The 26,811-nt window shown below is 31.4% G+C and overlaps 1 protein-coding gene across 1 annotated transcript; it reads right to left on the minus strand.

The window, feature by feature from the left end:
* Positions 1 to 6,879: 6,879 nt before the first annotated feature.
* On the minus strand, positions 6,880 to 26,101 carry LOC143043313 (uncharacterized). The gene is made up of 12 exons (XM_076215686.1): positions 25,962 to 26,101; positions 21,302 to 21,502; positions 20,497 to 20,658; positions 17,940 to 18,002; positions 16,707 to 16,910; positions 14,684 to 14,845; positions 13,401 to 13,463; positions 12,218 to 12,427; positions 10,310 to 10,474; positions 8,506 to 8,547; positions 7,679 to 7,760; positions 6,880 to 7,084 (listed from the first exon to the last, which is right to left on the minus strand). The coding sequence occupies exons 1-12, from the start codon at positions 26,014 to 26,016 to the stop codon at positions 6,931 to 6,933; spliced, it is 1,563 nt and encodes a 520-aa protein (XP_076071801.1). The 5' UTR covers positions 26,017 to 26,101; the 3' UTR covers positions 6,880 to 6,930.
* Between the last annotated feature and the right edge of the window lie 710 nt (positions 26,102 to 26,811).

Consider the following 26,811-nt stretch of genomic DNA (forward strand, 5'->3'; position numbering starts at 1 on the left):
ATCTTTCGGGTTATAAATTTTAAACTGATGAAAGTCGATGCAATTCCCGGGTAAACTTCACTCATGCTGCGGTTGGCTAATGTCTGTCATAAGCAGTCTATGGAAGAAGCGTATCGATAAAAACTGTTCAATGAGCGATATTGTCTAATATCAATTATAAATATGCAGACATTCCATGCGGAAACTGTTGTTTTCGGCAACGAAAAATTAAGAAAATACTAACTTTAAATCTTATTGTTCAAATATAAACAACAATTGAGTCTAAATATACATTCAGAAGTTTATTAGAAGCTAAAGTTTATGTCCGTGTAAAATTTGAAGTGCTGTGTTTTTCTTATATACATAAATAAACAATGCGATACTTTTAAAATATCAATACGATACTTTTAGAATATCAATGCGACACTTTTAAAATATCATAGCGGTGTTTTTGTAATATCGATATTAGTAATTATTAGTATTAATATTTGACTGCTGTATTCATATTTTGACAATTTTACCTATTATGTCTGTTTTGTTCATGCATCGTTGTAAATATGACAGAATTTGATGATACTGTCAAACACGTGACAGGTTTAGCGCAATATAACCAGGTTCAATCTTCCATTTCCAAAATTTGATAATGCCAGTACCGATGGGGTTTAATAAACAATGTCGTAATCAAATAGCTAAGTATCAAAATCATTGTTCACATACATATAACATTTAGCAAATTTATAATGAACGCACCGAAATAATATATATCAGATATGCTCGCAACGCATGCATGGAAGACTTTCTTTATTGAAAACAATGAAACTAACTTTTGACAAAGATGAATCATACTGTTCTCGCTGATTCGACAAAATTTGGCCTGTGCATTTTTGAATCTCCTTTTCAATACAAATTAGACTGTTGGTTTTCCCGTTTGAGTGGTTTAACACTAGTATTTTTTTGGTTCCTATATAGCGTGGTGTTCGCTGAGAGTCGTGGCTCCGTGTTAAAGGCCCTACTTTGATCTATAATGGTTTACTTAAAACAAACTATTACTTTGATGGAAAGTTCTCTCATTCGAACTCATGCACCATCTTCTTAATATATCTATAAATCGCTGAATCTTTTGTTAAGTGCAATGTGAACAAACACACTTCTAAAGCTTAAAAGGCAACGACAGTTATGATGGTACAAAAACGATTACGTCAATAAAAATACTTAATAAACAGCACTGAACGATCTAAATGTATAAATATAGAAAAAATATATATACACATTTTTAACGTCAACAGACATTTGCATCTTATTCATTTGTTTTCTAAACATATTTTTTTTAGTATTCATTGAAGAAATGAATTTATAACAAGCGATACGGATTATTATTAATACGATCGATTACTAGTCAAAAACGCAAGTCAAATCTCTGTGGTAACAAAGCCACGGAATGCCCTCACGGTCATCGCGATGTAAAAGAGCGTCTAGTCGGCGAGCTGATTATGTTCATACTGATATCGATTTACAAACTGGGAAAGTCTTTGATATAAAAAAGAACTGCTTTCCTTCTCAATATTTTTTTTTATGTTAATAATAAATACATTTTCTGTTTGACAAGATTTTTGATTTTCGTTGTATCTGAAGTTGTTCAATTTATAGTCTGAGGCTACTCAGTTGGTATCTTCAAAGTTCGGGACATCAACATTTGTACATTTGAATTTGTTTGGAATATTTATTTTCCCATTTGAATATTTATTGTTATTTGGAGCTGTATTGGATTGAACTGTTTGAAAGATTTTTTTTTAAAGTTATGATATGTATGGTCCGCAACGAAGTTGTCGTTGCCATATAGCTTTACCCTTGTTCGAGTTCCGTAATTCCGAAAATCCGAAATTCCGTCATTTAGAAATTTTGTCATTCTGAAATTCTGTAATTACGAAATTCCGTCATTCTGAAATTCCGTAATTTCGTTATTCCGTCATTCCGTAACAAACCATTATATGGAGGTTTTTTTAAAACGCCTTCATATATTGGGCTGATTTTTGTTATGTGAGTTTACCATGATGAGTTACAGATCAAGTTTAAGTTTTGTTCTGCTTGGCTATTTTTTGTCGAAAATACGGGCTATGGACTTTGATAAATTGTTGAAAGTCTCACTTATACAGACTTTTTATCTAAATGCTTTCAGATATTGGACTGATTTTTTTGTATGTGAGCTAACTATGATGATTTGCAGATGAAATTTAAAATTGTTTTGCTCCGCTAATTTTGTCCAAAATTAAGGGTTAACAACTTCGTAAATTGTTGAAAATCACAGTTATACTGACCCTTTTTCTATACGCCTCTAGATTTTGAGCTGATTTGTGACATGTGAGACTACCATCATGTTTGTGTCCACATTTGTTATTGAAATTGCAGATTTTTTAACATTTTAAGACGGGACAATTCGTGTTGCTTTGACATATCTAGTTTTTGTCTGTTTTGATATTACCCATGTGGATAGGCTATAGCAGTGTGACCTCAAGGGCAGATCCAGCCGTTTTCAAAAGAGGGTTCCAAACGTAGAATAAGGGGGTGGGGTTCAACTATATGTCCCAATTCAAATTCATTGATCGGCCACTGGACCTATTTTTTTTTAATATCAAAAATTTATGAATGCGATACTTTTCTAATATAACTGCTATAGTTTTCTAATATAAAATTAATACGATGACACGTCACAATGCATGTCAAAAGAACCGCAAACATAAATCACAGATTCAAATAGGTTGGTAGTCTATTTACAACCGCATTCAAATTCCACCATTGCATCATCACTTCAAACAGAATTAGTCGGTTAAACCATGTGATTGAAAACAATAGACTGAACAGGTTGTTAACACTTTCAAATATCAATAGGGTCAAGCAACATTTTTAAAATGATAAGATCGTGAACGCGCTAATTTTGTTACAGATACAAAATTTTTGGTGATATTGATCCTCAAACATTAAGCCGGTCATGAACTAAGTTTGTGAATTATGTTTGCGGTTCTTTTGACATGCATTGTGACGTGTCATCGTTTTAATATTTTATATTAGAAAACTATAGCAGTTATATTAGAAAAGTATCGCATTCATAAATTTTTGATATTAAAAAAATATCGCTATGATATAAGACAAACATCGCATTTATATTTCAAAATGTAGCAGTATCTATGACTTATAGGCGATTTTGGCTTATCCAACAATTGAATTCATCTCAATTGCATTCCACATAATTTGCTACATGACATTTATTGAATTTGTACATCTACAAATGATAAATCGTGCATTTATGTCTCATTTATTCAACAATTCAATTTTCTCGTTTAAATACACCTTGCTTGGTATAACTTAAAATCATTCATGGAAATTAAACAGCAGACGTATGTCTTGTTAAATGTCAGCCTGTTTTTATCGTATCGCACCTTCCATAGACTGATAAGACAAATACTTTTTGTATAAAAGGAGCGTTGCATCAGTAATATGACGAATATTTACCGTGGTGGGTAAATATAAATTGCAAAACATTTAGAAGATAACTGAATTTTTAGCTCCGACGGCATAAATTTGTGATTTGGTGGTCGGAAACTAAGTTAGCTGGCGACGCGTTACAGATTTGTACGTCGTTTTCGTCTGCGTGAACTTTTTCAAAGCATTAATTGAGAATTAAAATCATGAAAATACTTACGTTATCCAATCGAAATGAACGTTACAAACGACGTTGGCATTACAAATATAAATATTATTTGAAAATAAATCAAAACAGTTAAGTTATGACTATTGATCACAATTGTTTTACAGTTTTATACTCAGCCATTGAACGCACATGATATATATATATATATATATATATGATATATAAGGATAAGAACCAGATTTCTACTTTGTCCAACATTCAGCCCAGTTTACTATTCATTGTAACATGAAGTTATTTCTATCACATTGACCTTTGAAACAAGGATAATGACAAGGGACCATTAATTGAGTTTTTCTGAAATAATATTTATATTTGTAAATTTGTATTTACCCACAACGGAAGTGTGATGGAAGTTTTGCCGGAAATTGCCTCGACTTTGATTAATTTAGAATTTATTTTAAGAGATGACATAAAAGATTGCCCAGTTGTGGCACTTTCTTAACCATTGTTTTAAGGAAAGCTGGATTATACGTTTGAATGTCGTACATTATGTAATTTAAAAAAAAATGGGAGGTGGGATCAAGCAGCAAGGGATTAAGTTGAGCGGAATAATACAAACATAGCGTACTCGTGTTTTAATTAAGTGCACAAAAAACACATGCATATTATTCAGATTGGTAATCATATAAAGAATTTATTACAAGTAATAGTTGCTTCCACGTTTACCTTAAAGCTTATCCGGCGAATTATTTTCATTCAGATTTTTCGTGTTTCAATAATTTGTTTTGAATACGATAACAAGTAGAAATTGCACCTGTTATATTGTTCTGTTTTATTTAATTAAACACCCTTCTTTGTAATGGTATTTACCTTGAACAAGGTTTCAACTCCTTCGCAACTGTCAAAGTAACATTTTTTTTGTCCAAATTACTTGTTTCTTCCTAAGATGTTATGTTCTTTTTTGCTAGAAGAGAAACTGCAGATAAGAGTATTTCTCCCATCCCTGTATTTGATAGCAGTTTAGATGATAATAACTGCATACGATAAGTAGTAGAGACCTGCGTTTTTCTTATTTGATGGCCATGGTCAACTGAAAATAAGGGCCAGGTCATGCAGTGTAACATATTTTGATTGTTGCTTTTACAAATGAAAGAGTGACGACTAAAGATACCAAAGGGACATTCAAACTCATATATCGAAAACAAACTGACAAGGTTATGGCAAAAAATTAAAAGACAAACAGACAAACAATAGTACAGAAGACAAAACTTAGACAACTAAAGACTAAGCAACACGAACCCTACCAAAAAAAGGGGAAATATCAGGTGCTCCCAAAGATTTGCTTATGTTATTACTAATCCGATAAAAAACCTAATTCTGAAGGTCACAATCGATAAAAGGGAAGAGTATGGTAGTTACGACATTAGGAGACATATCCGATATTTTCTGTGAACGTGCTACTCCTTGGAAATCACCTTTGTGAAATATTATTAAAAAATGGTGTCGTAATACATAATTTGGGTTGAAAGGGTATATTTACATTTCACGAGATTTTTTTCGCGGTATTAAGAAAATTATTCTTGCAGCTTTCTTAGCTATATACTTTCGTAAAATGAAGTACAATTAGTTGTTAAAATGTACATCACAGCTTTATGCCTCTTTGGACATTTGAAGGTTCACGCTACACTCATAGTGAGCTTGTACAAGAGAAAACAAAATTCTTTTATGTATATATATGCATTTGAAATTGAAACAGGATAACAAAAATTAAGTTTCCTTAATAACTTGCAAATATCGAACTGTTGCGCATTAAAAAATGGAAACACCAAATACATAGATTTCACAAGATGCTTACTAAATATTAGTCAGCACAAGTAACAACTGAATCCGCGTAATTGACATCCTTTCCTCGTGATTGATTGAAATTGTAAAAAAAATATTTGAATAGGAAATATATAAAGTAATAACGGGTTCTCTTGTATTGAATTTCTAAATAATTGTTACTCTTGATTTGTAGGCCTGTATATACCAATGTGAACTGGTAAGTTCATTTACAGCTATCACTATCATGACAGCGCTCGTGGTAATAGCAAAGCACTCTACTTCGAACTAAAGAAATCCAATGATAATTGGTTCTCTGAAGGATCTCTTGCATCATCCACTAATAAAACAGGTAGCCACGATATAACGGGTGCTGACAGAGGTGGTAAACTTCAACATTAAATGAAACCACTTGTTAATTATTTGTAATTTTTTGAACATTCTTGTTTCTTGGATTTTGACAAACATTTAATATTTATACATATATTTTACTCTCTCAATATACAGCTTAGATGTGTCTTCAATTCTACGTTCTAAAAGTCAGATTTTACTGAGAAGTGAAATTATCAATTCCCTTTACAGCAAATTTCCTAATGCATGTAGAACAAAAGTTTAGTTAGCTTGCTTGCTTTGTTTGTATATTGTACAATCATTAGGATAACACCCAATTAAATTGAAATATGATATATACAGGTTAAACTATGCCTATATAAATTGTTTAACAAAGCTCGTCTAAACAATTATACAAACAAAGCAAGCAAGCAAACCAAAGTTTTACTTTGCAAGCATTAGGAAAACAACTGTAACAAGTTTTACCTACTATGAAATAGGCTGTTTTTAGGTTCATTTTGACCAAAGCTCCCTATTAATTAATGTATCTAAAAAGCACTTGCTTTCACATATTTGGTTTAAGTGTTCCTGATTAAGGTAGGCCAATAATAGAGCTTCGGATAATATCAAATTTTACAGTTTCATAAACCATTCGTAAACACGTAAAAGTATGCGTCTTTTCCTATTGTTGTTCGCCTTTGTATTTCAATATACTGAATAGTAAGCGCAATATACATGTTAAGATGACTTATACAACTAATTTTCTCACAATGACTTTCATCTGATAAACAATCAGAAAACTTTTATTCTGGATATGTTTTGTTTTTATTAAACCCAGATCCAATGGCAGATATATGTAGCATTTGCCAATCATAGTATAAGATTAAATTAAACATTTTGAATTATATCCTATCAAGATTAAGTCAAATTAAAATGAAAACATAAACAATAAATATATACGAGTTTTCTTAATAACAATAATTTCATAACAATAAACATGATGTTTCATAATTCATCGTTAATTCGGTTCATCATTTATTCAGATCAGATCATTTGTATGTCTTGTGTTTTCAAAACAGAATTCTTACAAATTATTAGATATAGACTTTAATTTGCGTCAATCTATATACACATATTTTGCTTTTAAAATGTTTTTATATTCCTTTTTGTTCCAACGGTACAATTGTATGGTTTGCTGGAGTTTGCATTTGTCCCCATTTGTTTTTAATCATATCCTGACCTGGTGGTGAGTACGGTGGTGGCGGGATATTTTTGTCGTTACCAATTCTTGTCCGTTTTTTTATTTGCCTACAATAAAATTTGTATTATATTACTACAATGCTACACATTATTTACGAGTATGACAGACACATTTTTTAGGTACCATGTATTTGATTGATTATATAACAGTTTTGCATATATTTAAAGAAAACAAAAAGACTTCATTCATATTTACATATTTTAAACCTTATTCGACAACATGCAAGAGACATCCTGGTTTTTCAACAAAATAACTTAATAAAGAATACTAAGACCATTGATATAGGTGTTATCCAACATCTATTATTGTGAGTAATAAGAGAGTAGGAATTCAATTCATGTCTTCACAATCTTTGGAGTCGAACGTTCTTCTTTTAGTGTATTTAAATATTTTAGTAGGTTGACATGAACTGGATGCTTCTATTTGAAGATAATTTGGAATGCACAGTTGTTGTCTCAATGCAATTTCACAATGGTCTCTTTCAATAATTTATTAACTTATTATTAAAATACAATGTATATACAAATCTACGCGAATCTGGAAAAGGTCAACACTGATTGCGGAGATAGAATTCAAACGCATAAGCTGCATAATCCCTAATTTAACGCGATTCCTTATGGTATTTTATAAACTTTACCTACATTATAACTAAACTGATCAACACTGTAATCAGTATTCCGCCTAATACACCGACCAATATTTTCCAGATATCATCAGTTGTTTCTGAAAGAAATGTTAATGGAGATGAAAGAATGAATCCTGATCAAATGCACCGACTACTATAAATTAGAGCGATGATGAACATCCCCGATAAATATTGATAATATGTTAAAAAATGTTGATATAATCATTGTTTTTGTAATGTATTGAAATTTCATTATCAAATTGTGAATAACATCTCTCATTACACGTTATTTAGATTAACAGAAGTTAAATAAAGTTAAGAAAGGAAATGGGGAATATGTCAAAGCGACAACAACCCAACCTTAGAGAATACAGGAGCCGAAGGTTACCAATGGGTCTTCAAGGTAGGGAGAATTCCCGCACCCGTAGATGAATTGATGACATGGTAACAATGAATTAATGTATTATTTTTATGGTATATTTGTAGTTTAAAAATATACAGGTTATCAATACATCATTTGCGACTGTAATAAAAGTGAGATTAGCTAACTATAAAACCAATTTTAATCCATTTTTTTTTGGCATAATAAAAACATTTGGATTTATGTTGTTTGTTTTCTGTTGACAGTCAATGTAGTCAATATGTTCTATTTGTGAGCTAAGTTTGCACTTGAAACCATTTTTCAGTGATTGCAACTATACTTGATTAATGAATTGTCATGTGCAAAGAATTGATGGTCTGTGAATAGTTCTTTTTTCAAATTCTTAAAAGTTTCAAAACAGAAAAGCTTTAAGGAGATTTCATAGAAATAACTTTAATCAAATTCTTGATATATCATATTACCTGCAGTCTGTTTTGACGTAACATCATGTACTGGTAATGTTCCTATATTAGAAAAAATATAGCAATCGATCAATGATAGTACTGTTCCAAAATCAAATGTAAAGATCACCCTTGCAATTGAAATAATGCGATGCAAATAACTCAAATGTGAAAAGTTATCATACTGACGTATAATAACTTAGAATAATTTTGTGTTTCCACAAAACGATGTTAGAACAGTCGAACACCACCTTAATTATAATTGTAATATCATCAAGTAAAAGTTATATTAATCAAAATCAATGAGGCGTGAAAAATACATGTTTTTTTTTATCGTGAATATTAATTTCTATAACAAGCATATCACTATACCGGATTCGATTTGAATTCTTTAAGACATTATTGTAATGTTACGATCAAATGAATAAAGGTTATTAATGATTCAGAGATGTGCATCTGAGTCTTACGATTGGCATTTTCTCTCTATTACATAAAAATCGAAAATTTAAGCGTCTAAGGGTTAACAATCAAGTTGAAATGTAATGCTTAAAATCAAAGCTATCCTTAAATTCATAGGTCTACCTTTCTGTTCTTCTTTTACCGATTAATGTCACAATAAGTTAGAATAAGTGTATAATTCTCTTTAGATTATCACAATGAAGGTCGTTTGATGATTCAATAGAAAGCACCGTAAAGAAATGATAAATCAACTAAAAAATCATTACGAATTGAACATTTTTACTTAAAACGTTAAGTCTTGTTGATTTTAATTTCACGATAAAAAGCCAATTTGAAAAATAAACTTGTTCTGTTCAAATTTTAAAAAGACTTGTTCACATTAATAAGCAATACAAATTGTGCTTCGGAATTGGTAGTTTGTGTCGTTAACGTTTCTCCAAGAATACAGGTTGCAAATAAATGTCTCTTTACTTGTGATAAAAAAAAATCATTCAATTATTTTAATCATGTAACAATAAATTGCTAGTTCAACTTCTTCAGTTCTGTATATCTTTTACTGAATATTGATTTTGTGTTTGCATATGAAACGGAAAACTCAGAATATGTTTTATTTGAAAAAGTCATTTCTAAATTAGAAATTATCAAAGATTTTTTTATCATTTTTATCAGCTGAATGTTTTACATTAACTGCAATTAAAAGCAGTTGATAAAAAAGGACACTTTAAAACTCACATTTTGACAGGGCATGTACAATCGTTTATAAATAGATTATGAAATAACCAAATCAATCTGGTTATAATGTAGACCTTAGATGATTTGACTTCTATTTCAGGCACTTTGTGGTCTAATAGCTTTTCAAATGTTTTGTTTCTTATAAATCTTTGCTTTTTGAATATTGTGTTTTCAGCGTTCCTAATGCAGATATCAAGAAGGGCGCATTAGACGCATGAATTAGGTAAATAGTCATTTTTAAGCCATCTGATCAATTGAAATTACAGATCACAGACAATATGTAAAAAGTCCCATTGAATTACAAAAAGGAGAAGGAAATTTGAAGATTATTTCCATTAAATGTGTTACATATGTAAAAATATAATATGCTTTGCTGTGTAAACATGACTTGAAAAAATACGAAAACATATAGTTAATATAATGAATCACCATCAAAGTCGCATGTATTTGCTATACTCGAAACATTGCATTTGTGTCTTGTTTCATTTGAGATTTTACAGTTTTTATAAAGAATATGATGTTGTAAATTAATCATTGGTATCGTTTTCCTGTTTTATATTTATCAAGAACGTGTGAACTTAAAAGTTAAAAAAAAACATATTATACAGGTATGCAATAACTTAGAAATACTCACCAAAGCAATATCCTGAAAAACTTGTATTCAATTGACGAAGAAAATATACTCTATATGTTGTACAATTTTGTATCTGAATTGTAAATTTACGATCGCATGATCCATTCTCCATTGTCGTACACATATCACGCACGACTGTTTTTTCTTCTACTAGCGGCAATGATCCTAAAAATGATTTGCATTGCTAATGTACATAAATAGAAAAAGGAATTTCTCGGAACAGATCATCATTTAAAAAGAACAACATTTTCTTCTGCAATGAGACGGACAAAGTGACCGTAGCACCATTTACGCTTCGCCTTTTAGGTTATACATCAGGAGGAAAACTAATATGAAATGCACATTATAATGATAAAAATATGATTGTATGTTTAGAGTCATGTCGCACTGGTTTAGTAGTTGTTTTAATTAAAATATGTTTGCAATAACATATTCAAAATTGTTAGGAATGAGGATAAATATCAGGATAACTTTCGTAAATCTTAATATGAAAATATATGCCAATGACGTCTTTACAATAAATCCATTGGATGTTTGGTGCGTACTCAATAGTATTTTAGTCTAAGATGTATAATTGTTAATTAGTTGCTATTACCTATTTACTAGTAAGTGCGAGTACGCTCATGCCTGTTGTTTCACATCATTGACTTTCAAAAATTTCAAGTAAATCCAGTAAAGCACTTCCAAAGAAGGAAAATATAAACGTGCTGTTTTATCTTTTTTCTAACTTTTGTTTTTGTGCGAATGTTTCGTGTATTTGTTAAATGTATTTCTGCCTTTAATATATCTGGTGTGTTAAGCCTTTTCAACAGATTTGTATTGTTTGTTCTTATTTTTTACTGTTACACCATTGTCACAGGCTAATGGAGGGTTGTTGCCTTCAAGCTAGTTTAACCCTGCTACGTTTTGTACGTGCCAATATATATTTTTGTTCAGCACAAGACATATACATGAATTTTTTCATTTTATTTTAAAGACAATTTTCTCATGATTTAGATGTCTTTCCAGCTGTTGAAAAGCGTAGTTGCACTCTTATGCGGACTAATAAATAAACATTTTAGAACGATGGAATGACTTTTTAAAGAGGGAAGAAAGATACCAAAGGGACAGTCAAACTCATAAATCGAAAATAAACTGACAAAGCCATGGCTAAAAATGAAAAATACAAACAAACAATAGTACACATGACACAACATAGAAAACTAAGGAATAAGCAACACAAACCCGACCAAAAAACTATGGGTGATCTCAAGCACTAAACTAAAATAAACTGAGGTTCTCGTTCAATGACTTACATGTATCAGCAGATATGGAGTCAGGTATTACATGTTAGGTAACACTGTTTTAAAAAATTATCAACAGTAATACGGCACAATAATAAGTCATTTGATTGATTTGAACATTACCTTTTTGATAACGCTCTTGTAAATTCTGCAATTTGTCCAGTTAAGAACGTACTTGTAACTTTAAGATGAAGAACAGCTATAGAAGCTATATTTCCTCGTTTGTGTGTGTGTGTGGTTTTAGGTTTTTTATTGCTATGCATGTACTGATTTTATGCCATAGAGGGAAACCCCTTATCCGTTGTTTTAGTATCAAGTTTTTTTATATAGATAGATTCAAAGCGGTATATATTTTCACGAAAACATTTAAAAACATAAACTCTATTGTGTTTTTTTTACTTTAGCAGCAGAAAACGACAGGAATGATACAAAATGTATGTACAAATATGAACGAAAAACAAATATTCAACACGTAAACAAACGACAACTACTTAACTACAGGCCCCTGACTTGGGACAGGGACATACATACACAATGTGGTGGAATTAAACATGTAAGCGGGATTCCACCTGTCCCCTAACCTAAGACAGTGGTATAGCAGTTCATCATAAGAACATATATGTACCTTTCATCCAAACGGGGTATTTTGTTCCACATTGGTTCATTTTCTGTGGTGCTGACACGATATCGTTTCCGCTGGCACTATCAACTCTGTACCAAGCTTCATTTAGTATCGAATCGTCGTAAGGTATGTCATTTTGTTGCAAAGTGTAATTTGATGTTCTTTTGATCTCTCCGTTTAGCAGCCTATAGTTCATTTTATTGCAAGGATCAACTGTAATACACGTGTTCTCATTATTCAATGTTTCCTTGAATTCAAGTGCATTGTATGGACAATTGCAAATCTGCAATTGTTTTTGAGTAAATCGGTATTAAAAAAAGTAGTCATGTGACTGAGGGTCATTTGGTGGTTTGTCGGTCCTTATGCAAATTGTACCAAATTGTATAAAATTATAAACCGGTATTAAATTTCTACAGTTCTTAGTTACACGTTGTATGTTTTAAGGCTGAATGCTACATTCGCTCGGCGGTAATGACTTTTCTAATTGTTTTTCTCAAAAGTGTTGGCATAGTATTTACTGAACAGACTTAACTACATTTATTACATGAATTTTTAATAATATTTCACGAAAGACAGATCTTTAGCACTAAAATCAAGATTGCTTTGTTCAAAAGTGACGCCGAAGATACCAATTTGATATTCAAACTATCCGAGTTGGAGACAAACAGGTAATGCAATACAAAGAAAAAATGACGAAAAGTCATTCAGCTGTCTATACAACACAATATAGAAAACTAAATAGTGAACCATAAAGGTCTGGAGCCATTTTATGTACTTCTAACGCATTATTAGATCCTGCTCCACTGATGGTATTCTTCGGATCGGATATGTGATAAGAAATCTCAATAAAGTGAAATTCATGGCAAAAGAGATGAAATTGGTGTAAAACAGATAATTCAAAACGGTCAATAAACGTTATTAATATCAGTAAAGCCCCATCAAGAAATTTTTTATGTTTACAATATTCAGACAATCACAGAAGATGCATGTGTTGTCGTTTAACATAATGTAGTATTTGTGATTATGGAAAGGCACAATTATTAAAATTCTAAATAGCTAAAAACACAATTATTGATTGTGTTAAAATTTAAAATAGATAACGTAAGAATTAAAAAAAAAATCAAGGATTGCACTGGCCTTATACAAAAAAACAATTAAGTTATTGAATTATTTTTATATACAATACTTTTGCATCCTGGAGTATATCCAGTTTCTGAAGTTTCACCATTAGGGCATGGAATCTCTGACCCTACAAAAAAAAAATAAAACTGTTACACAATTTTTAACCAGACGACAGCTGAAAATTTGACATATAGTACTGATTTAATTATTTTAGTAATTTAAATTCAAATTCATTATTAATCTTCAATTGATAATTCACGTAAATTTTGTATCTTGTCGATTTAATAGAATATATGCCACATCGTCAGTTGCTACATCGAAAACAATTTATATACAACATGGGCTCCGTGCGTGACAAAGTTGGTCAGATAGATTTTCTTCTAGAAACGCATATCTTTATTCTTAAATGACGTTCTTTTTTTATGCTTTGTAAGTAAAGCAATATTATAATTTCAGTAAAACAATGGCTGCACGTGATTGGTGTCACACTTAAAATTGTAACGTCAGCTTTGTATACAGTAACACAAGATATCAAAACGGACATTAGTTTTCGTGTTGCTCGCTAGGAAATTAGATAAAATCATTATAATAGTGTATTATATGTCAGTTCCGAGGAATAAAATTGTTTTGGCTATTAGAATCGACATAATTCTATCATACCATGGTCAATTTAAACATGGGTAGGCATGATATCTGTCAACATTGTGCAGCTCGCTGACGCTAAGTACACATATATTGTCAAATATGATATGCCAAACTTTGTTAAAATGAGCATAGAGAACGGCATGATGGAAATGCTCGGTATAACTATATTGTCATATATATGTCAGAAAATTATAACGATATGCCTACCCATGTTCAAATGAGCATAGGAAATGGCATAAAAGTATTATATCTTTATTAATGTATCGACGCTTAATTAATCTGCAACAACCAATAACACCAATAATATTGATTTTATTTTTGACAAAATAACCGAAACTCGATAAAATAATGTGATCTAAAGATATCCCTATGTAAATTAATTTCCGAAAACAATTATATTTAATTTCTGACTTTAATCAAATTAATGTTGATAGATAGCTATATAAGTCCAATGCTTATAAAAATAAGGAGATATGGTATGACTAATGAAATAACTGTCCACCAAGGTTCAAATGAAGTGGATGTGAGCAACTAAAGGCAACCTTGAGAAAATCCCGTACCGAATGATAGGCTACGAAAGGCCCCGAATTGAAAAATAGGAAACAATTCTATTGAGAAAGTATTTTGCTGTATACAAAACAAAATTAGTTGATTAATGTGGTTATTTTTATTCAGAACTTTTAAAATAATATCTTTAAGTACCAAAGCAGTAAGCTTGTGAGCAGCCAAACGTTGGTGTCAAGTTGTAGATGTAGAATGTTGAGCAATTCTTTACTTGAATATTATATGAAATATTACAGCATCCGTTGTAGCTCGATGCACAGGCAGTAGCATTTACTATTTTACCATCACTTGGATACGAACCTGTAAAAATAAAAGTCATGACATAAAATCTCCACGCATACTTTCAAACACCAATAGAAATTAAAAACGCATAAAAACAATGTTCCGATTGTTGCCCGTCAACAGTAATCATAGCAAGGAAGCTGAGACATATGCCAAACTTTCAATTAACTGAAAATTTAAAACGAAGGCGAGTTCGTATTGGCAAAAATATATGATCCCGTTCGATCATGCTGTAACTTTATATTAAAGAATACAGATGCTGGGTGATATCAGCAAATTGTAAATTTCATTTACCAAATACATCTTACAAATACTGTTATAACGGATTCAGCATCAACACTGTTAAGTGCAAGCACAATTTCATAAAAATAAAAGGACATATCAAGACTTTGTAGTAATTTCCATATAAATAGGGCCAATACCATGGAGGGAATGCATATCAATTTCGAACAACAAAATGGCCGAATGCAGAAATGAAAAACACACGTAATACGAGTATTAGTAGTTGTTTAAAGAACAAATACACCATATATGTGGAAACAAAACAAAAAACCTATCAAGCACAGGGTGTTTTTCACTTCTATACGTATCCCCATGTATTATCGTTGATTGAAATGGATCTGATTCTACTATGCTTGTGATTTTTTAAAACATATTTCATTATATAATTAACACAGAACTTTGCTTCTATTCCGTCTAAAATAAAACGATGAACAAGACATTTAAACAAAAGAAAAATACGAAACTCAATACTGTTAGGAAAAGCTTTACAAGGTATAAGATACTAATATTGTTTGGTGCTTGCCTAAAGTATAGATAGTATGTCACACTGTCTGCACGAGTCATCGGATTTAACGTCTCAATTCTTTATGACATGGCCGCGTTTTTCCAAGTAAAAAATATGACAGTTGTTTTCCATTCGTAAGATGTGCTTCAGCCTTTGATTTAAACATTTTCTAAAAGATTTTCTGTTTTGAATCTCCTTGTAGTTCGGTATTTTTGCTTTTTTACTTTTTGGTATAACTTAATTTGTGTACCTTACTGTGTAGGGTTTAATCGGTTCCCTTTTCATAGACACGTTATTTTATAGACTTGTGTTTTTGGATAAACACATTAATGAGCTACTTTTGTTTTTCAGGTGCATTTATTAATAAACTGTCAATGATAGATACCCGTTATCCTTTCTTTTCTGTTACATACCATGTTAAAGAACAAGAACACAAACGTGCATTGACTAACATTTTTTATACTTATTAGTTACAGCTGAACAGGGATAAATCATGACAACAGAAATGTATAAGCCATGTTCGAAAAAATCAAAGAAATAAATGAAATAAATGAAATAAGATGAACAACAAAAAAATAAAAAATTCCTATGAATTACAAAATGATCACCGCGACAGGGTAAATGGCTCCTGCTATGCATGGATCTCCTGACATATAAGTATGCCAAGGTTTACAGGCTCAATGTTTGAGGATTTGAGCTTAGGTTGCATTTTGCTACACATTTTCTAGTTTGAATCGCAATATTTATAGACATTCTGAGGCTTGTACTCTAGAGATTGCGTGATACGACGGTAAATGACGGATGCCACTCTTGAATTTCTGCGACAAAATGTAAAAATATGAAATGTAACTTGCACATTCAATATTTTTCATAGAGTCATATTCTGATGTTCAGTATGTTTTTATCACAAAAAATGTCGCACAAACTTATTTTGTCGACATCTGTTATATATCGAAACAAAAAGAAGATGGCGATCATTGCTGACATGATTTAATATTTTTATCGACAAATGCAATTATTTGTTTCCGATACTAGCCGTTCTTGCATTTGTTCTTCTAAATCATAAACTATATATATATATTTTTTTGTTACCTTGCATCCAAATTGGTTTTGATGTGCCGCATTTGAATCCACCATTTAGACATTTTGTCGGCATCAGATTGCCGGCTTTACTAATCGGTCTGTACCAATCTGGTTTTAAATTAGAATCACAAATTCGCCCACCAGAGACACCGTTCTTAGTTGACCTTTCCCATTGATCTATTGTTTTGTGGTTTACAGGTAGACATTCCTCATCTAAATAAAAATAGTATGCTTATATATTAGATATTATTCAAATTGAGAAGCTCTTTCGTGTTCATCGTGCTTTTTATATCGGTATACTTTTTGTATCGGTATCACAACTCCCAAAACTTAAACGGCGATTTATCAGTACTAAGATTGAAATATATAGATAAGAACAGGGGTTTTGGTGACCATTCCCCCGATAATATAATATAAAATTTATCAGATTATCTGATGATTGTAAGAAGTCCATGTGTGTTTACCCGAATGTGATCTCTTATCATGGTTCATTGGATAATGTTTAGTTTTGTTGTTTTATGTTAAAAGAACATGTGGTATGATTACTAATGAGACTAACTTCCCAAAAGACCAAATGCCACAAAAATTAACAATTATAGGTCACTGTGCCATGGCTTTGTCTGTATTTTAGATACTATGAGCAACTAGATCAACAACATGTTTTGTATAGAATTATAGTAAAATTTTAAGGTATGCCTGATTAGTTTTGTTTGACCTAGATCTCATTTATTATTCAAGGTTACGTATTCGTTACTTTGTAAATGATACTAAAACGGGAGGTCAAGTATATTTGGTGTTTGTAATGATTGAATGATGCACGTGTTGTTTGGTGGGTCACATCTGACCGTGATCTCATTTGTATGGTTCATTGATCAATGTTTAGCTTTTATAATAAAATGTGTTTGTCAGATGTTATAATCAATAGGATTGCTAATTTATTGTCCTTTTCCGTCTGTCATGGTTCATCTACCATAACCTCATTGTATAATTGATAACGCATTTCATGCAAAATTCGTATTTATAACGTCATACTGAAGACTTTTAACATAAATTGAATCATTGCTAATAAAAGCAAGTGAGCTATTTGCGATTGTGCACTAATGTTGTGTTATGTTGCAAACTCATATTAAGTCTCATTGTATACCACATATTAGTATTTCAATTTATGTGAAAATATTCTGTTTTGTATCTTACTTTTGCACTCCCTTGATAAACATGACTTATACCATTTATGATACTTACATTTGCATCCAGGTGTAAATCCATTGCTTGAAGTATAACCCTTTTTACACGGAAGTTCAGTGCCTTTTATAATAAATAAAATACATTATAATACATTTTTTCAATGATAATGAAACTTTGTCATAGATGAAAGACGCATATGATTGTTGGTATTAATCAAATTATTATTTACATAATTGATTTGTTTAATTGTGTGTTGCAACAAACGACAGTTTGAATAAGCAGACCCTGTATTTGAATGATCTTTTATCTACATAGTTTATGTAGTTCTATTGAACGCATCTATATCGTATAATCGTCCAAAGAAAATCTTCTGACTGTCATGATGTAAAAATATGGCAGCTAATTTATGTTTTGGAGCCGTAGTTGACCAATTGTCACCTTTGCAAAAAAATCAACAAAGAAGCATGGATTCTATTCGGAGAGATTGCGCTACGATCTCAAAGCGACGTTATCACGACCTTACAACGACCATCACGTTCTCACCGCGACCCAACTACGCTTCCACTACGACTTTACCACGCTGTTCACGACCAAAGTACGATTCTAGCACGCCCTTGCCGTCCTCATCACGCTCTTCCCACGACCTTACTACGTTCACACTACGACCATCATTTTTATTGTCATTTTCACATAAAATATATAAAAAAATCCCTGGATTTTGTTTGTCTGAATGTATTTATCCATTTGCTCCAACGGCCCAACCATGCTTCTCGTTTTTATATAGATTCGACCGTTGGTTTTTCCCGTTTAAATGGTTGAAAATTAGTATTTTTTGGGCCCTTTATAGCGTGCTGTTCGGTGTGAGTCAAGGCTCCGTATTGAAGGCCGTACCTTGGCCTATAATGGTTTACTTTTATAGACTTTTACGTTGATGGAGAATTGTCTCATTAGCACTCATACCATATCTCCCTCTGCCTCTACATCAACCCTACCACCACGCCCACGTGTTCTAGTAGATTTTGTTGGCATGACTGTCTTGATTCCAAGAAATCTCCGTTTTGAATAGAAATAGAAGGAATGGAACTATATTGATATGAAACACGATATTGACGGTATTGCTGAGAACGTAGTAAGATCGCGGTATGAACGGTGTATGATCGTGGTAAGAACGTGCTATAATCGCAGTAAGATCGTGTTGCAATCGGATAACTCGTGGTATGGTCGTAGTGAGAACGTGAAGAGCATTAGAAAGATCTTTATAAGCGTAGTGAGGTCGCAGAATAAGTGCTGTGAGAACGTGGTTTAACCGTAGCGGGATCGTTGTAGAAGTGTAATTAGGACGTAGTAGCATCGTGAAAGCAACGAAAATTAACATTTTCATGCCGCTCATACCGCGACCTCACCACGATCTAAATTAATTTTAGATCGCGGTGAGCGTGGTGCGGTCGTGGTCTAGTGGGACTTGGGCTTTACTTTGAAGTTTCATGTTGGTTTAAGGAGATGCATACTTAAACTTATTTAAAAAAAGGTGAATTAATTCGCATAATAAAAACAAATTAATTCCTGTATAACAAACACATTAATATTATATAAACTGAACCTTTATATTGTGTCCATGACTATATTTTTTTTAATTTGAAGTTTCATATGACTTTAAGAAGATGAATTTTAAATTTATATGTAACTTGTTTTACATTTTCATCATTTAACAAAGCTACTAAGCCAAATTCCAACAGCTCCAGCAGTTGTTGTATAGTATCTGAGCTTGAATTTTCTGTCATGATTTTTTTCCATAGAGGTTTGCTGCTTTCAACGAAGCCACCTACCCAAGAGTTCTATCTAAACAGACTATCGATAACAATCCATATAAAATATTACAGATGCCATCACAGAGTTGGTTAACCGTTAATAAAATTGAGAATGGAAACGGGGAATGTGTCAAAGAGACAACAACCCGACCATAGAGCAGACAACAGCAGAAGGTCACCAACAGGTCTTAAATGCAACGAGAAATTCTCGCACCCGGAGGCGTCCTTCAGCTGGCCCCTAAACAAATATATATTAGAATGAATATCTTTTTTCTCAAATGTCGAGGGTATTGTTACAGCTGTCGTTACAACACCACCGTCTTTTCCCCCCGAATGTGACCTACCGTGTTAGACTAATCAGCGAATTCGTACTTACATACGCAGCACGACAGATACAACATTGTAAATAGTATATATTTACCTCCTGGAAGTCCCGAGCCCACCCAAGTTTTTTTTATGCTAAGCTTAATCTAAACGAAACAGATCACCCTCATTCTGCATGTTAAAACAAGTGGCCTATTGAATTGTGGTAGATAAACATGATGCAATAAACTTGATGCAATTGTCACAATTTAGCAGAATTTTGTTTGTTTAATCGGCTTAAAACATATATGTGTACTCTGTCAAAGTACCGTAATTATTATTGGTACTTTCTTTTTGTAACCTTAGTCTGTACACTATTAAAATTCGTAACTGCAAGGTATTGAGATAACTTTATGAGAAGGGACAATGATTTGAAACAAGTTAACTCTTTAAAACGTTTTCCTTCTTAAAGTACCGAAATAGTAAGCCTGTAAGTATAATACCGAAACAGTATGCTTGAGAGCATCCAAATGTTGTCGGTAGCCGATAGACATTAAATCCACCACAGTTCTTAACTTCGACCTCATATGATTTTTCACAGCAGCTTTCATAATTGGATACGCAGGCTGTAAGTGTCTTTGTCATTCCTTTAGTCGGATATGTCCCTTTAGATAAAAACAAAAATAGAGACACTTAACATACTCAAGATAAATCAATTAGCGAAAAATAAAATGACGGATATAAACCGACAACTGCCTCTCAATGTAAACTTCTGATTTTAGACATGTGTTATGTACAAGTTTATGTACATCGAATGCGGGTTGGTTAAACACGCAACCCATTTGTCTTTTTGGACTGATGGTGTAACAAGACATCTTAATAAAAATAGTAAAAAACAGGTGGAAAGAGCTTGCTTAATTAACTCGACATAAGATATCAATTAATTAACTATTGGAGAATAGTAACTGAAAGTTGGTTCAAGATCAATATGAAATAATAATAATTCTTTTGGTTCCATATTTCCAACGTAAAGTCACTGCAGCACATGTAAATTAGAGGAATAGTTTAGATTGGTAAGTATGCTAAGTAGACTGAGATTTAATTAAACCATATGTATGCTTTGGTCGGGAATCAAGACGAGAAGTAAGAAGACATAAATACTGTATAACGCAAGCGATTTAATGAATAGTTAACCGCCTTAAAATGATTAACAAATGATACCTGCACAACCAGAATTTATCAGCAAAAACAAAAAGCTTTAAATGTATGAATCGAATGTATTTCGAAAGTGTTAACTGTTGTATTTACCATTCAGCCAAATGGGTTTATTCGTTCCGCATCTAAATCCGCCTACAGGACAATCTGTCAGCATATCTGGTCCTGCTTTGCTAATACTTTTGTACCAGCCAGGTTTGAGATTGGAATCACAAATTCGTTTTGCTGTATCATCATTTGCTACGGATCTTCGCCATTCATTAAGTGTTGTAAAATTTGTACATGGATCGTCACCTGCAATATTTATTTTATACAAAATGAAATACGAGAATCACATTACCTCCGTTTTGATAAATTACCTCCGTTTTTATGGGATGAAGGCAAACTAAAATGAAGCAATGTTTTACTTCGGCATTCCTATGGGAACGAACTGTGCGCCTCTCCTTGCGACATCTTCTTATGTTCATATGATCGAAGTTCCTTCAGAAACTTGTCAAAAACAAGAAGATCAAAGAAGCCAGATTATTTAATTTCACTTTCAGATATATTGATGGTGTTCTTTCCATAAACAATCCGAACTTTTCTGATTGGGTTCCATTAATATATCCCCCAGAAGAAGAAATTAAGGAATCAACATCCAATGATTTCTTCCGCCTCATTTTTAGACTTATAGCTCGAATTTAACATACAGAGTCATATCACAACCAGGCAAACGAGGCAATTTTAATTTTGAAATTATAAATTTCCTCCTCCTTAGTAGCAATATACCAACTTTACCTGCTTATAGGATATCGTTTCACAACTAATTTGATGTTCAAGAGCTTGCAGCTCCTACTCAGACTTTTGTTAAAGGTCACCAGTGTCTGAACAGAAAGTTGATGAAGCAGGGCTATGTCAAAGATGGTCTCGTCCTTTTTCTAAACAAAAAGTTCATCGGACGGTACAAAGACATTGTTGATAAACACTCCGTATCAACTTCACAAATAATAGATTCTTCGTACTGACGATGTTTATCATCTTGACAACGTATTATATTGTTATTTCATTTGGTTTTTTTTCCATAAGTAATATCACTTTTACTGTTTGGATTGTTTTCTGTGATATTAGGGACTTTCTTTACTAACGGTACTCGTCTCTATTGATTTTAACTGATTAAGTACTAAGCCGCCTGTTGACACTTACCACCGAACGTTAAACTTAGTTTCGTATCTCTGATAAATGATGCGAGTAGTTTTTTGCGTATTTAACAGTTAACTGTAATTATTTAATTATTATAAGTTTTAAATATAAAATCTGTTTAATAGTCATTTACGATGACAAAAAATATAAGATTTTCAAAGAATGATGAATTATTAAAGTTAGACGTATCGTTTTGTAGAACATCACAGTTGTGTAAAATGGTTTACATATCAAACAAGATGGCGGCTACTCAAAGATCAATATTTAAAAAACGAGCCGAGAAATCTTTTGAAAAACAACATTTTGCAATGACAAAATGTATAAATTTTCATAAAAACGATTTGTTGTTGAACTTGAACATATAATTATGAAGAACACTGTGTAAATGTGGAAAGATTTGTTATAAAGTCACTAGACATCAGCTACGGCCAAAATCAGTCTCATAATTTATATAGACATCTGTATAAGTAATCAGTCCCGTTAGTATAGAAAGTCCCTGGTGATATCCATTTAACATGGTTCGGTACTTTTACATCCCGTCAATGTGTTTGAATTATCTTTCATTTTTGCTGGTGTGTTTTGTATATGCGACTTTTTGTGTTTCTTTAGTTCTTAAAACTTGACACTGTACTTGATCTTGTCTGTATGTTATTGTTTTATACTATGTCATTATGTTATATTTCTATTATAAATTAGAAAAATACGTTGAACTACAAACTTCAAAATTATATAATCGCGTAGTGGTATTAACCATTTGTGGATTCTTATAAATTCTTAAGAACTTCTAGACAATTTTGAATATCGGTCTATTTTTGAAATTAATTCTAGCATACTTTTGATGTTTTACCCTGTATGCCAATATTGCCCATGTGAAATTATAAAATTGTTTCGTAGAAACATTGAACGACAAAATTTCTTGTGTGACGTATACATTTTCTGACGTCAGACACGCGAAGCCCTGAACGTGTTTTTAATTTGATAGATCCTTCTGTGTTCGTTTGTAAAATTGTTTCTCTTAAAATTGTAACACGGTGATGACTGCTGTCCCCATATTTTGACTATTTCATTTGTTAAGACTGTTTAGTTCACGCATCATATGACATTTGTTGTCCATTTGTTTTTATGTGTTTTTTTCATTTCATTTTGTGATGTGATTAGAAACTTTCAGATTTAATTTTCATCGGATTTCAGTTTTTTGTGATTTTACTTTTTCTCACTGACTCATAAAAACATAATAACCCTCTTACTGTCGGAAAAACAAATATGTACGTATTTTTCATTCATGTAAGCACTGTATCTCGTTCAAATTAAACACCGACATCCAAACAGTGTATTATTTTTTATGTAGCCCCATCAAAGACATAAAAAAAAGTTAATAACTTTATTTGGGTATGAGGGCGTCACAGACTTTCAGTTGCGGTATTTCCTTACAACACAAATATACAGGTTGATACACAACTAATTATCTAGCTTTGTGTTGAGCTAGCGCATTTGTTTAAGAGAACAAACAAAGGATCTTGGGTATCTATCAGTGACAAAAAATCAAAACTTTGTTAAAATAAGGATTGATATTTTGCAAAAACGTAATAGTAACTTGTACATAATGTCAGACAACGAGAGAGAACATTTGTTTTTTCAGATTGGTCTGTGCTAGTGTTCGATGCCAACTCACGGGTTTCAATTTTCTCGTGTCTAGTCATTAAGCTTCCTCTGGATATCAAGGAAGCTTTAAAACTTATCCCATTTTCAAAGAAAAATATTGGTAGATTGAACAGCTTTGAACATACAAAATATTTGAACAATATTGAAAAAATACCATGTTGTGGTTAAATCCAAAAAGGTTACACGAGATGTTTAAAGTATAAAATATAAGCTCCATTAAGTACACTCAAAGGTTAAATTCAGAGCAAATTATTAACAAAGTTCAAGATAAAAAAAAAAATCAAAACCAAAAAGATATAAAAAGATAACATGTCTGATAATAATAAAGAGGCAAATTGATTTTTTTTTGTCTAAAGACGTGTTTAAAGACAAAAATAAAATCACTTCATAGTAACTTAAAAAGTCCAATTTGGTAAACATTCTAAAACACAAAATATTTTGTTCTTGGGTAGTTGTAATGACAATACTCTAGTATCTTTAACAGACGAACACAAATGTTATAAAAAAACCTGCTTTTTAGTCGCATAACTTATGTTCAATCCACCAACAATCAATTTCAAAAATTTGATGATATTAAGACTAAAAGTGTAAATGGAGAATAATATGTTTTTCAAATCCTTAAATTTCTGGGTTTTTTTTTTATAGTTTAATTGCAAACGAGACAAATCAACATCTCCCAGAGAGCAATGTTGCATTTTAATTTGTCGCATATTTGATTAAAATTTCAAAATATTGATTGATGTTTGCCGAACCTTATTATTAATTATTGGCAACGAAAATTCAATTGTAGCATATTTATTTTTAATGATCTTATTTATTTCAAAGGCAATTACATATTTCGTCCTTTAATTTTTTTGATACCCCCATTCTAGTTTGAAAGTTGTTATTTCCTTTCTAATTTTAATACTCTTGCCAAAATGTATCTCCATTCTGATTTTGAAGTGACAATCGGGACGAAGTGTTATTTATAAACACTTCTAGAAAATTAAAAAAAAATGCTTTTCAGGAAAATATGAACTCTCAAATGGTTTTTTTTTCATTTTTACATTTTAAAAATTGTTATAGTAACTAAACAAATTTCCCTGTTACATTTTTTTACAAAAATATATTCATTTGTTATGATAGGATAATTTCGAAATTTTATATATGACAGATTAAATATACCCCCTTCAAATTGAAGATAATACATGTATGTTATTATATCTTATTTCCTGTGAAAATATCGAAACTTTTCAAGATACAACCTATGATTGAGGAAAAGTATGCAAGTCATTTTTTAAATGTTCATACATTTATCAAATCGACAAAAACTCATCATGCATGTTTTTAATTACAAATAAAACAAGTTTAAGATGTTGTTTTAAATAAAAAAATTAATGGAAAAGTCATCCTTCTAACCTTAGACTGTAAATCGTTCAGTAATAAATTAGTTTTCATTTTACCTTTATCAAAACCTTTTTCAGACGCAAAAAACAATATCATAAAAATTGTTATTTTTTATTTAAATTACACTCTTTTTTCATATCATGTCATTATTATATAGTAATAATAAGTGATATTGATTAAAATGTGTGACTAATAACTATGAGCGTTTCATTTGATGTTGGTCGAGATTTTGAATACCATAATTTAAGATTCAAATGTCTTGTAAGAAATATATGCAAACTGATCTGGTTAAATGGTTAATAATACAAAACCATGCAAAGACCACAAAAGATTCCATTCAGATTGAATGAATAGAGAAAGTGACGAAAAAAACTAAACTTTGAAAACTTCTTAGAACCGCATTTATTCATAATCGTTTGTTTGTGCTCTCTAGTTTTTGTTACAAAATTTAACAAAATTTCAACATTGTAACCATTATTGGTTTTATTAAAAATCGTAGACATATTAAGTAATAACGTTTCCTTACCTTGAATAGTCACAATAGCACCTAAAAAAAGAATACATAAGGTTAAAATCCTCATCTTAATTTCATCTGGATTCGTTTAATATTCAATAAAACAGGTAAAGTCATAACCACATTCTGTTTTATTTCACGTTATGTAAATATCATCAGCGATATCAATATTGATTGGTTTCTTATCAGTAGTTGACCCTTATGGTATGATTTATCAAAACCATTATATCTTTTGAAGAAAATAGTCCACGTTTATGTTTTCTAATATTGTTTCTAAAGTAATTTTCTGTGAAAAGAAATCATAAAAAAAAATCAGTTTTGTTTATGCAAAAACATCCACTTTATAATATATACAGTTCAATTCTTAGCTGTCATGGACCATACTACTAGAATAATCATCGGGCGAAGAAATTCTATATTTTCAATATGTTCTATTTGATTCTCTTAAGACTCTTACATGTCAAGTATAATATTCAACAAAGGGGTTTGAAATTGAAAATAAAGTGTGTATAGTTGTTCTTTTGGTATCAAAATGGTTTCTTTTTTTTAATACTAAGTGTTTAAAAAAGACAGTCACACCAGTTCATCTATTATTGCCCAGTTATATTGTATTGTTCTGCTGTTATATATTCTTTTGAATTTAGTTTATTAGTAAAACATTTCCTGTGTGAAGTAATTTTATTAAGCAATGAGTATAATCATAATGGTTCCTATTATATGTTTCAGGTCTCTTTAAAGTTTTTTTTAACTGGTTTACTCAATTTTCTTCTCTCTTGGATAAATGTGCTGATGTGGTATAAAATCGAATCGGCAAAAGTCATTTATCATTCTTGAATGATAACATTTAACTACAGAAAATTGA

This window comes from Mytilus galloprovincialis, chromosome 8 (assembly GCF_965363235.1).
Source record: "Mytilus galloprovincialis chromosome 8, xbMytGall1.hap1.1, whole genome shotgun sequence".
NCBI lineage: Eukaryota > Metazoa > Mollusca > Bivalvia > Mytilida > Mytilidae > Mytilus > Mytilus galloprovincialis.